At 37.3% G+C, this 13,101-nt stretch overlaps 1 protein-coding gene across 4 annotated transcripts in view; it reads right to left on the bottom strand.

Annotated features, from left to right (window-relative positions):
• The window catches only part of SEMA3C (semaphorin 3C), a 118,248-nt gene that overhangs the window by 41,793 nt on the left and 63,354 nt on the right, over nt 1-13,101 (bottom strand). For all 4 annotated transcript variants that reach the window (XM_008629610.2, XM_017727941.1, XM_017727932.1 and 1 more), the window contains 4 exons: nt 10,364-10,524; nt 7,899-7,961; nt 6,458-6,577; nt 2,617-2,707 (listed from right to left, as the gene is read on the bottom strand). In XM_008629610.2, coding sequence (XP_008627832.1) covers nt 2,617-2,707; nt 6,458-6,577; nt 7,899-7,961; nt 10,364-10,524 — 435 coding nt within the window. The remainder of the gene's footprint in view (nt 1-2,616; nt 2,708-6,457; nt 6,578-7,898; nt 7,962-10,363; nt 10,525-13,101) is intronic.

Here is a 13,101-nt window from a genome sequence, read left to right as displayed (position 1 = left end):
ATCCAGCAGCCACTCTTCTGCTCTCACCTCTCCCTGTGATGACAAGATTCATACACAGGAGATTTAAGCAATGCATTTGCTGCATGTTGCTGAAGCATTTACTTCCTGAGCAGGTATTGACAGAAGGATGTTAGATCTGTACAAATCTATATTTTGTATATTTGCCTCCTTGCCTCAATCCATCAGAACTTTATTCTTATTATGGAACAAATTGTCTGAAAGAGATCAGGCTTATGGTTCTCACTAAATGAGAACCATTGTGTACAGTCCTGTGCATATACACATATGTCCACACTTCAGCAACAGTACTATACTATGTAATTTTAATCCTATTACATATAAATGCTATTACTTATGTCTTAAGCTTTCCTACCGTCTGCTTGCTAATCATGTATCAGATGAGATCTGTCAGTTCCACTTCCTTCTGGTAAAATCCTTGAATTCCACACAGTATTTGGTACGCACAGCACAATGAGTTCACACTACTTTGCTTTGTTACTGGGGGGAATTACTCAATTGATGAGGTATGTCTGCTCTTATAAATATCTCATAGTCTTAGTGGGGAGAGAGTTATGCCTCCTCCACACTAGTTATGCCAAGCTGCTTCAAAAAGCACATTTTTTATTGCTTTGATGCAAATGCATCCCTGTACAATGGCAAATTGTACAAAGTTCAAATTTATTTTTACTTTCCTCTGAAGGGTGAGTCATCTTTCCTGCTGTATTCTAGGCCAGTGATGCCCAAAATGGTCAAGAAATTGCACCTATATTTAAAAGTGCTTCTTTTATTGTGGAAGAGTTAGTTGGTCTGGTGGTATTTCCTATCTTCTGAAGCAACAGGAGGGAATTCCTCCTGCAAAAAACTCAAAGGAGAGTCCAGTACATTGGCTCAGTCCTCTCATTACAACACAAGCTGTGACTTACAAAATGTTCATGTTTCTGGCACAGATACTGAGGCTAAATTCATTAGAGCTTAATATTTTTTTGTAGTGACCGGATTTTGCAACAGAAAGGAGAAAGTATAAAACCCAATCTATGGGACTCTTTTTAAAAGGAATTTGACCTTTGTGGAATAATTTAGACTTGGTAGATGAACTATGTCATGAAAGATAAGTCAAACACTAGGGAAGGTCTCTCTAGTGACATAACTGAGAGATCAAGAAGATAATGAAAAGTCTATTAAGATGAACAAAGCTGCCATAGATCTATCATAGAAAAAAATCAGCTTACTGTATGAACAATAATTCAGAAACAATGTTCTTTAATGTTGCCTATAAAATCCAGACAGAATAAGGAAAGGAAACAGTTGATTCACTTAATAATACCAAAATGGCAATGAGTAGCAGTGGACTCATCTATCACTGACTTTGAACAAATATTTTCTTTACACAGTGAGTGTTTGTAAACACTGTCCCTAGATCACTGTTGAGATAAAGGTATAAGGGCAGCCAAGGTTCAGAGAATGTCTAGGTAGCATTTATCTGTTCCCTAAAGGTGTTCAGTTCATATATCTGTGAATAAATATACTTGTCCTTTGTACTAAATATATTTGCAATAAGGAATCAAAAAAAAAAGGCAATTTATATTTTGAACAGGCCATGTAGGAGAGATTGTATTATACTTCCTTTAAGATCCATAAGATTTTCAAGTAAATATCTGGCACAGTACGTAATTGATGGAATTGATTTCAGAGGAAGCTGAATGGCAGAAACACTGCACATTGATCCCTTGTAAATCTTGGATGAAATACGCAGTATCTGTGTGCAATAAGATTTATTTACTGAGAAAGTCTCAAAAATCCATGCAACTGCTGTTCCCTTCATAGCCAAAAATACAGCAAGGAGCAGGCACATGCCGAAAAATCAGGGCCTTGGCACTAAAAGTGTGTGACCATACTGCAAATGTGAAAGGTCAGGTTACACTGAGTATATATTTCCAGCTCTTCCTGGTCAAAAAAAAGCAAAGTATCTGTTATAGATGACTTAGGCTGCCCAAGTGTGTGCCTCCTTTGAGTTTTCTCATAGGTGTGCAACAAGCACAGAAGAAATCCTTTATTGTTTCACTTCTGGTCTTTCAGACGGAAGAAAATTTCAAAATTGGTTGGGTATAAAGCCAACTGAAGAATGAAGAGCTTTACAATAGTGGGTGGGTTCTACAGCAGCAATGACAATAAAAATGAAATTCAAAGCATCTGAAGTCTTCAGGCTTTCTTTCCCTGGCTACTCTGAGATTTTACAAATAATTAAATGAGACACAAGTGCTGTCTAGGATGAACAGGGTCAGAAACCATTCAAACATAAATGCTAAACAGGGTAATGTAAAGCTCAAACTAATCCTGGGAAAAAATGTGTAAGCTGGAAAAGGGAGAACCTTTTGTTTTCTGTCTCTCTCCCCCTTTCAATAACTTATTTCTGCATTTTGTTTGTCCACCCACCTTAAGCTTCAGATAAGCTTTGAAACATGGATGGACCCACCCCTTGTGCCCATCAGCCAGACAAAAGGTACTGCTCCTGGGAGGCTGAATTCTGTGTCCAGCCTCCTCTGGGCATTCCATCAACCCACCCTACACATGACCATATGGGTTTAGACTGCAGCACCTTGGAGTATCTTTACTTACTGATCATAACAGACACCGTGTTCACGTTAGGGTTGAAAGAACAGCGTCCCTTTCCTGATTCACACTTGGAGTCGATCTTGAAGATTTGTTCCTGCAAAGTAGATTTGTGTATCACTTCTCATGTCAGAAACCATCAGATCTAGGCTGATTTTTATGCCTGGCTGTTCACAGCATTAGCAATGCTCTATTAACAGTGCACTATTGGGCACTTTTACTGTACTATCAGTAGTTTAACTCTTCTATTCAACTCTTCTATTTTCTATTCAAAATTCCATCATCTTGTTAGATAACACTGACATCCAGTTATTTTCAAGATTCTTGTTATAAATTCAAGACACTGAATCAAAAAAATTTTCCCTCTGTCTCAGTTAAGGATGGGTTGCCTGATCTCTGCAATAATATGTGTAGAGAATGCTGCTTTTTTTTTGAAGTTATTTACAATTTATTTTTTGGATATATGGTTGTACTTACACCTGTCTAGGCCATTATAATAAAGCTACTAGAACAATAACACATATGAAATAAAAATCTCTTATGACAACAGTCATTGGATGATATTATAAATCATTTGGTCTTTATTGAGCTATCAGACCTCCAAAAATCCCCTAAATCACATATATTTTCTTCAGTAACATCTCTTGGATTATGTGTAGAGCTCCAAATCCACAGTGATAGGTGATTTATCTATACCTCTTACCATAGCCTGAAATCTCCTGGGTTTTGGGTTTTTTTTAAGAAATTTGGGATTTGTTTGTACAGGGATTTGTTTATATTTTATGTGATTAAGGAACAGGAAATATATTTTGCAAAGTAGAAGCAATCTGGACTACAGCTTGAAATACAAACAATCTGAATAACTTTAGAAAATCTGCCCATTTTGGTGCAACTATCCACTTCTTGGTTCCCAGCAATACCAGCACAGTGTGCTGAGCAAGAAGCGACTCAGGCCCAAGCTCTTTCCTTAAAAACTGCAGTCAGTAATGGCAGATGAACTGATCCAACACACACCGACTCACACACCACTGTATACCTAACTACTTGTTCTTGGGCTCCGAAAACAAACTTCCAATCTTTAATAAAAAGACAAAAGATACAATTGCAAGAAAAAAACCAACAAACAACCAAACTTAAAACAATTCAAATGAAAAAAGTAGCTGACAGAAATTCCAAAGAAAGGTTTCTGTGATGTAGATGCCAACAGTTAGTTATTTGAGAAAGTACAGCAACTCCTTATATTCTCTTTAACAGCCAATGTAAATCACAGGGAGTGGGGATGCCACACCAGTCCCTGAGCAGCCATTTGGCACCAGCAAATTGAAGATTACACCAAGCTCAAATGAACAGCTGCAGCAGGAAGTTTTCATATCATTATCCTCTCTCTTTTCCCCCTCTTCTGTTTGCCTAATTTAATCTCAGAGATCTTATCTATTGTTTCAGTAATAAGCTCTCTAAACAATGTTAAAACATAAGTATGAACTTTCTAATGTGATCTTGGGTGGTTTCTTTGTTGTTTTTTTACTTCTAGATTATATGCAACTTGATTCTAATCCATATTTACTATATTAAACCACTATTTACCAATTCAAAATGCCCATTACTGTTCTATTAAACTAGCTCCAGGATTACACTTGATTTTCATATATATTAAACTGCTATTTAGTCTATAATTATTTCACATATGGATTACATTTCCTTCTGTTTGCATTCACTTTGACATTAGAATATATTTGGGTGACTAAGGGAATAATTACCAAAGACCAAAGTATCAAGTGTGCCAAGGAAGAAAATTAATTGTTTTATAACCTCTGTTTCAGGGAAAGGACACAATTTTGCCTCATCAATGAAACCCCTATCTTTCGTGAGCTTATGTGGAATCCCAGAGACAGGAGAGCAAAACAGGCTCAGTTCTTATGGTTGTTGGATATGACTCTGCCAGGCTTTGTAGCTTCTAGATAAAAACAGATGTGCTTTGAAAAATATTCGTTTTGCACATGCAAAAACAACCTTTTGTGCATTGAAAACTGTACCAAACTGAAGGTGAAATGATAAAAGCAGAGGACAAAATGAGTTTTTACTGGTCCCATCAGCACTACATAGTTCCTCATTCTGCTCTATCAATTAGTCGAGCACAGATATATGGAATGAGTTCAGAAGGAAATGCTCGGGTTTAAACTGTTATGCTATTGTTGGCCTGTACAGTAATGGCTTTGAGCATGAAGTGCCTACAGTCAAGTGTCTCACAGACTCCAGACGTCTGAAGCAGCAGTTTATTTAATCAATTGATCATAGGCATGTAGCTATACAGACAGGCTAAGTGAAGCCAGTTCTGCTTTTCCAAGTCATGCATTTTTACTTTTCATTTAAGAAATTTAACATCTTGCATCATCTGGAGATGTCATTTCCTGCCCTCCCCTCTGTCCCAATCTCATTTACAAACAGTCTAAAATAATGAGATTCAAGCTTCTCTGGGCTGCAATACCAGTACTTAAGATGATAAAGGAGTATTACATTAATTAAAGACAAATGAGATCACTGAAGAAATGATTTTTCAAGAAATAGAATAATGCTGGGGAAAGGTGACCCCTGTTTCAAAATACGTCAAAATAAGTTAATGCAGAATTTTTTAACCAGGAGGATGGATTTACATACTTAGCTCTGCTTGCTTCTCACTTTAAATGCAGGCCTACAATCTCTACTTTTAGACCATTAATTAGGACTGAAGGTGCAGTGATTCTGACTGTGGGCTGTATTAAGGAAGCTGGAGCCAGGTAGGGATCTACCAAAAGTCACTGAGATCATCCCATGCAAACTGATCTGGAGAAACATTGACTAATCACCTCCCTGGAAAGCTATGCAGAAATCTTGGTCTTGGCCAGAATTTCCATCCCACTCCCAATTAAAGCAGTGATGAATTTCCCAGTGTCTTCCGCAGAAGCCAGCCCTGCTTTTAAAGCTGCCCTCACATGGCAAAGCTCCAGGTAGCATGCTCTGATCTTCCTTCCCAACACATCTGCTTCCACATTGTTCTGGAAAATATACTGCACACCCCTGTGCCTGCAGACATGAATCTGACCCAAAAGCTACTGAGGTGCTGCCTCCTGGTTAAGTGCCTTTCTTCTTCCTCCTGGTTGCTTAATTTATTACCTATTACATTTGCACATAAACAAACATTTCACTTTCAAATCAGGAAACTTGAACCATATACTTCTGAAACATCTGGTACTTACAGTGCAAATACACACAGTGAAACTGAATATAGAAAAACTGGAGACTGATTAGAAAAACTAAGACCTTACAGTGAAGAGAAACTTACCAGCTTCATCCAGGCACCATCTAGTGGGGCAAAACTTGTGCAGTAGATAAAGTTCCTGTATTGGGAGTGCATCTAGAGGGTATTAAGCTGAAGTCCAGCAAACTTTCACATAGTCAGCCAAATTAAGGGCTTCTCCCAGGAATCAGTAACATATGGAAGTTATAAAAAGTGGACTTTGTATTTTATTTTTCATCTAACTGGCTATTTCCTTTTAAGTATTTCTTGGGCAGTTTTCCACCACATGGTAGGAATGAATTCACCAGACAATGTCAAATAAATAGTAGCATCAAATGTAGCCCAGCATTTGGCATGATTGTGCCATCACATTTGAGGCATGGCTTTTGATCACGGCTTTGCTTCTAGCTGGTAATGGGTCAGAAAACTATGGACCTTTGTTCTTTTGCTATTCAACATCGGTGAGGGAACCTACTGGGAACAATGATTTTTGCCTTTTCAAAACTTTGAGCTTTCGCATCACGCCAGTAGGATGCCCCGCACAACGAGTGGATAAAGTGAAAAGAGAGTTACCTCAGACCGGCGTCCCCTGTTGACGTACACGCAGACGGGGCTGAAGGCGCCACTGCCACACACGTACAGGTGGGTGCGATTGTACGACTGGATCACACGCACAAAGTTCCCACAGCCGTGCTGCAGGAAACAGAGAACAGTCATTCCACAGAGTGGCAAATGTTATGAGATGTTGGGAACTCTAGGGAATAGACATGACATAGAATTTTAATAGCATGATGAAAACAGCTACTGAATTTGTTAGTCTCTGGATTTGGACAGCTGTTCCTTTTCATGTCATTTTGCCTGCTCTGGGAACTGGGTTCTCTCTGATTGAGCACCACAGATGAGTTATAGAGGAGTCCATGTAGCTTTCCCACTTCCACACAGCAATGCAATTTTCATTCACAGATTTCTCTCTACCTTGCATGAGAAGAAGCCAGACCTCTACAGGAAAACAAGAAGTAACCTTAGGAAGTTTCCTTAAGGATACCTCTTTTCCCCCCATAATTTGCTCAACATAAAATGAGATGATTAAAAAGAAAGCAAGTCCAAAAATCAGATTTTGCTATTTGTATAAAAAACTTCTTTCCAAAACTTTAAATTGAGATTTGCAGTCAATTGTTGCTTTGTACTGAAGACCTAGAGTAACATTTTCAGATCAGCATGAAAATTAAAACAGAACGTTAAGTTCCACACAGTTCACAGTATTTGATTTACAGTTTTTTCCATCCCTTTTTTCTCTAGCTCTTTTGTTTTTTAGTATGATCAACTGTTAATGCACTTTAGGTTGGAAATAGATTTATTTTCTGAATATTTTTCCTTACCAAGATCTCAGAACCGCTTTAATATTCAATCATCCAAATCTCACCCAAGACAGTGAGAATTGCATGTGTTTTATGAGCACATGATTGGAAACTGTGCCATCAGTCATCCTCATGAAAATCAGTGGAGTTAGTCCTTTAGCAGACTGCACTGGTTTATTTACTTTTAAAGGCATTCATATTTTTGGTTCAGCAAAAGCCAGTACCATGCAACATCATCTGAAAACTGGTGCACAGCTGGGGTCTTCAGACTGCAGACAATGGGTACCACCCACCTTCACAGCGTGTTCCTGGGGGGAGCAGCCAGAGAACTTCCCTGCTCCGAAGAGCAGCTCAGCAGGCTGTTCAGCATCACCCCAGGACATATTTGGAAAAGTACAATTACCTAGTTTGATTAGTAACAATCAAAAAAGGCCAGGAAATGGACACTGCATATCTTTTCCTATCTGTCAAAATCTGAAGGTGCATTCTGTTTACATTGCCTGTTTTTCCAGAATTTCACTTTATAGATTGGCTTGCAAAGCATTTCAAAAGCAAAACAAACACTTCTTTCATTTTGCTTTGGCTGCACTCAAGGTGCTCTTACTTTATTGCCAAGTACCTAATTTGTTTATACGTGCATGTGGATTATAATTTACCGTAGGATCCTTGCCAGCCATTTTGCACTCTTCAACCTTGTTCGCTGATGCTGGCCAGAAAATCTGTAAGGAAAGAAGTATTATTCAAGTAGTATATTTATTATGCAATTTTTAAAAAGCCAATTTCACTGCCTAACTTACACTAATACATTAATATTTAGATATCATTTACACTTTGATTATAAAGAAAAAAAGGATTTTTGTTGATAAATAAAATTATCTTTGACTTAGCATGCACTAAACAAAATCAAGGTCCAAGCCTTTGCCTAATATATATTAAGTCTATTACACATTTTTCAGGCAAGTTAATCAATTTATTTAGATTGTTTTCTTCTAAATAAGAGAGATTTTTCACCACTATTGCCTAAATTACTACCCATCTTTACATTTTTACTTTTACTGAACTTATAGAAATTTTTCACACTAGAAACCAGAAGACTAAAATATTGAAGGAAGGGTTATTGTAACAATTTTTCAATTTTATCATCAAAGGTTTGGCTAGATTATGATAAAACCTGCTTTAAATATCAAGATTTCACGTAGATTTCTTTCAGACAGCTTTTCCACAAATACCTCAATATCTGAATATTTATCTGTATATCTCAAACTCTAAATATTTTGAGCTTCTTCCATTATTTATTTTGATTTTGAAGTAGAAAAGACATCCATTAGAAATTTATCCCTAGAAATCTAGTAAGTGACAGAGCCTGATAACATTGAGCCTCAAGACAACATAAACAACAGCATTAAAAGATCTCTGTATATATATGTACACATAGTTATATATATGTAGAATTGTGGATTTGAATGTATATGTATATAGGACTTCTATAGACATACAAGATCAGCAAAGTGAATCTGTTGTTAAAATAAATAAACAAATGGAAGACTGTGTGGAATTGCAGAGATTCACTCTGAGCTTAATACTGGGTGATCACATCCACTGATCACATCCACTGCCAGAAACCGTTGTGTGTTTTTCCTTTCTGCTGATTTTTTTTTTTTTTTTCTTGTTTCTCCAGGCCTACATGAGCTGTTGAAATTCCTCACAGCTTTATACTGCAGAAAATATTTCATGTAACAGAAGTCCTCCTATCTAACCAAACTGCATAGGATTAAACTCGACCTGCTAAGGACGGGAGGGAGCGTGCCATGCTGGGGCACAGCTCCTGCCAGACCAGGGTGGCTGGATCACTGGGGAGACAGAAATTAGCGAAAGGTTCACAGAAGATATTTCAGATCTGAGAAGGCAGCCCCATTTCAGAGGGAGATTTGGGTACCTTTAGAGGAGGGAAGAATGCATTCACACCATTGAACGAGAGGCATTTAATTTAAATGTGTAAGTTAAAATGAGCCTCCCCTGACTCCCTGCACAATCAATTCAGGTGGACAGGCATGTCCAGAGGGTGATTCAGAGCAAAGCCTAATTCAACTGTGCTCAATCACTCTCTGGCAGGGCCCCTCTCTCTCCCCTGACACATTAAAAGCCTTGTCTCTTAAGGAAGGCATTTATCTTCCCTGCTGCAAGCTGGGTATCGCTGCCCCTCAGTCCTTCTGAGGTACAGTAATAAAGCCCATAGATTAAAGGATTGGATAGATTTGGTAGAACAAGGCCTTTATGGCACACTTTCAGGCAGCATAGTAGCTGTGATAGTCTAAAGATAGGCAAGACAAAGTCTGTAGACAGGTAAAGCTCAACAGTCAATCTTCTGGGCACACAAGCACTTCTGCAGGTCACCTACTTCAAAAGCAGACAGGCTGAATTTCAACTGGCTTTGGAGACAAGAGAGGAGTCTGTGAAAGGAGCTTAAGCATTTGATAATGTTTTTATTTTCACACAGAGGTTGCTTCTTACTGTTTTGTGAGGGAACACAGAGTCCTTGGAAAACACCATCTCAGTAAATGAGAGAAGCCAGAAAAGAGGTGTCAAGGGGTAGATGTGGGTCACAGTGCCTGGAAAACTCCAAATGAGGTGTCTCAGCTACCCAACTGAAGGGCAAAGGCTGACACAGACATAACAAGAGATTAGAAAATAGTTCAATGATTTGGGGCCAGAGGACAAAACATTAAAAATATAATAGAAGGCTAAGGACAACTCTGTCCTTGTTTTTTTCTGTACGGCTTGAGAATGATAGTGTGTATCTTATTCTTCCTTGCAGGATACTTCTAAAAGTGCATCTCTGAACTATTTTATCTTGGAGAGAGGTGGAAAGTGTCAAACCATACGAATTTTCCTTGTGATGCCAGGCCAAGCTGAATGTTGTTTCAAAATTAGTAAACAGGTCAGTTTTAAACAGTGTTTGAAAAACAACATACAGCCTCATCTGCATTACACATAAAACAAGGACTAAAAGTTCAATCAGGTGAGGGCATGGATGCAAAATAATGAAATACTATTTTTTTGTCTTAAAAGCAAAGGCATGGACTAAGCAACCTCAGATTCTCAAAATAAAACTTGAACTTACACTGAGGGGGTCTTGGCTTATATTGTTAATATTCAAAGACAGAATATGATCTTTACTCCCCACGTAGATCCGATCCTGATCTTCATCCATCAATAATATCCTGTAATCCAGGGGGCTGTGAGATATTCTGTGATACTCAGAGGTCTTAGTTTCTTGCAGCTCTGAAATAGTAAAGACAGTAGCATAGTAAAGCAGTTCACTCATGTTTGTTGTTTCTCAACTGCATTTCTTTCTAAATAAAGACATCTTTGGACACAAATGTGGTCAGAGAGACAAAAAACCCTCACTGGACACTAGATAATAATACGATGGTTGATGTAAAACAAAATTTCTTTTCCCAGTTTGAATACAATTATTTTGTACATTAAGTAGATAGATGTAGCTCATAGAAATCAGGCAGTGCTGTTATTCATTCATCTAATTAATTCTTATTTTAATGGATATTATTATTTACAGCTTTGGCTTTTAAGGAAGATAATTTATTAAATAAATCAATATGTTCAATACATTTTGAAGTTTACGACTGCAGAAAATCCGCAAGATCAATGAAAACTACAGAACGCTTTACTTCCTTTTCCTAACAGGGGACTTCACTAATAATAGGTTTTTATCATTTTCAAGGTCAAATTTTATTTTGTTCTTCAACACCATGCGTGGCTTACTTAAAAAGAAAATTATTCAGTCAAGCCTAAATGTGTCTGTTCATTCAGTTGTTTGTTTATGGGTTTGGACCAAACTAACAGAAACTGTAGAAGGAGATCTATTTTTCCACATAAAACTTTCTTCAACAAAGTGAAGTGAAAACATCCTTTGATCTCAGCAGTGCAGGATCAGGCCTGTTACAGGAATAGCATAAGCAACTGCAATATAAGTATTACTTGCTGCCCTCAAGAAAGCTCAGCCTTCTCATCTTTGTTTGGCCAATATATTTTGGCCCCCAGTCAGATTGTTTCACTTTTTCAGTAATAACAGAAGGGATATTTCTCAAAAGCTGAGAGTGGAAAAATAAAACCTTAATAATCAATTTGTCTTTGTTAAAATATTTAACATATAATTATGCTTTCTTTCTTCATGAATATTAGTATTGAATTGTGTTCCCCTTGTCTCTAAAAGGGTGGCAAATACACAGTACTTATGAAAATGAAGCTCTGCTATAATATTTATTCATAAATGTAAGATCTGATCCCACAGTTCTCAGTTGCAAACTTTGTCTGGGACAATATGGCTTGTCACTGTTGCTAAAGGTTTTTTAAAGGCAAAGTCTTTTGCTCATTCATTCCCTACGGAAAACAGTAAATGCCTTATACAAAATTAGTCATCTAAAGATATTGATATTTTATAAAACAAAACTCTCAAAACATAGATAATTCTTTATATGTGCACTATTTAAAAAAAAAAAAAAAGGTGCCAAAATAAGTGTGCCTAAAATATGCACCTTCTGCAAAACACATATTTACCTGAGAGCAATTTTTTTATTTTGAAAATTACTTGAAGAGCCATTTTTAATAGCAGGCAAAAGTTAAAGTCCTAGGATTCATACCTGTGTAGTAGAGAACTAATGATTGAAAGAACACTTACCAGAATATAATTTAAATTGATAAATATCATACATAACTCCAATTAATTTTTATCATTGTTAAATAGTTTCATAGGAAGATGAAAAATATCCCCAGTCACTGAAAGATAATAGTGTTTTGATTAATTTAGACGTGTGACAGCTTTCAGGAACTGAGTTTCCTACAGGCATTTATTTACAGCAATATTAAAAAAACCACAAACGGTATTTATCTTGTCCCTCGACAATAGATAAACATACAATCAAGATTTACAACCTGTGCCTAAAAACTGAAACAGAACTTGTTAAATATATATGAAAATTGTTCACAGTACTTTCAGAAGTCTTTCTTTAGTGCTTGAAAAATCAACCATTTTACTTCACTTTAAAAAAAATCCTCCCTTGAACCTTTTAGCTAGGATTGCCCAAGGCACCTGGGAGACTCACCAGCACAGTGACTCACAATGCTCAGTACCTTTGGCCGCTCTGAAATTCTCACAACCAGCCCCAGACGCCTGTGCTCATGCCTTTTCCTGGGGCATTATTAATTTTACCATAACATTTGGCAGCTGTAAGGTGAAACTGAACGTTCTCCCAACTGTACATTTGATACACCAGGAAAGCACAGATAAACTGGGAGGGTTTCCCACACAGCACGGGGTAAATGTGAGCACAGTGATTGCACAATATGATGTCCCTCCTTATTGCCTCACTGACTGACAGTGGTTGCCAATGAAAAACACCATGGCTGATGTAAAAGATAATCATGATCATGATGATTGCTCTTAAACAAGAGACAAAACCAGCGACAGATTTCCACAACTTTCATTTATCAAAATCCATTATTTTCTTGGAATTTGAACCTCTTTGAAATGGTATTATTCTTACTAAGGCTCCTGAAGGATAATCTGCCTCCACTGAGGTGCTGATGAGGAGAACACCTTATGCCAGGTTACTAGACTATGGAAACTCAACACCATTCACAAGACAAGGAAAGCCGTGGAACAAATACTCTCACACTGATTTATTAGTTTTATTTCTTTTAGTGCTGAAGCTTACAGCTTATTAGACTTTCTGGGCTACTCAAGCAAGTAGGGAGGGAATTTATAACTAATCAAATTTTATTTTCAGTCAACAAAATTTACCACATCATCACCCAAGAAAATGTTATTTTTTAAAGATT

The sequence above is a fragment of the Corvus brachyrhynchos genome, unplaced genomic scaffold (genome assembly GCF_000691975.1).
Source record: "Corvus brachyrhynchos isolate BGI_N302 unplaced genomic scaffold, ASM69197v1 scaffold50, whole genome shotgun sequence".
NCBI lineage: Eukaryota > Metazoa > Chordata > Aves > Passeriformes > Corvidae > Corvus > Corvus brachyrhynchos.
This window is presented reverse-complemented; position numbering and strand designations above follow the sequence as displayed.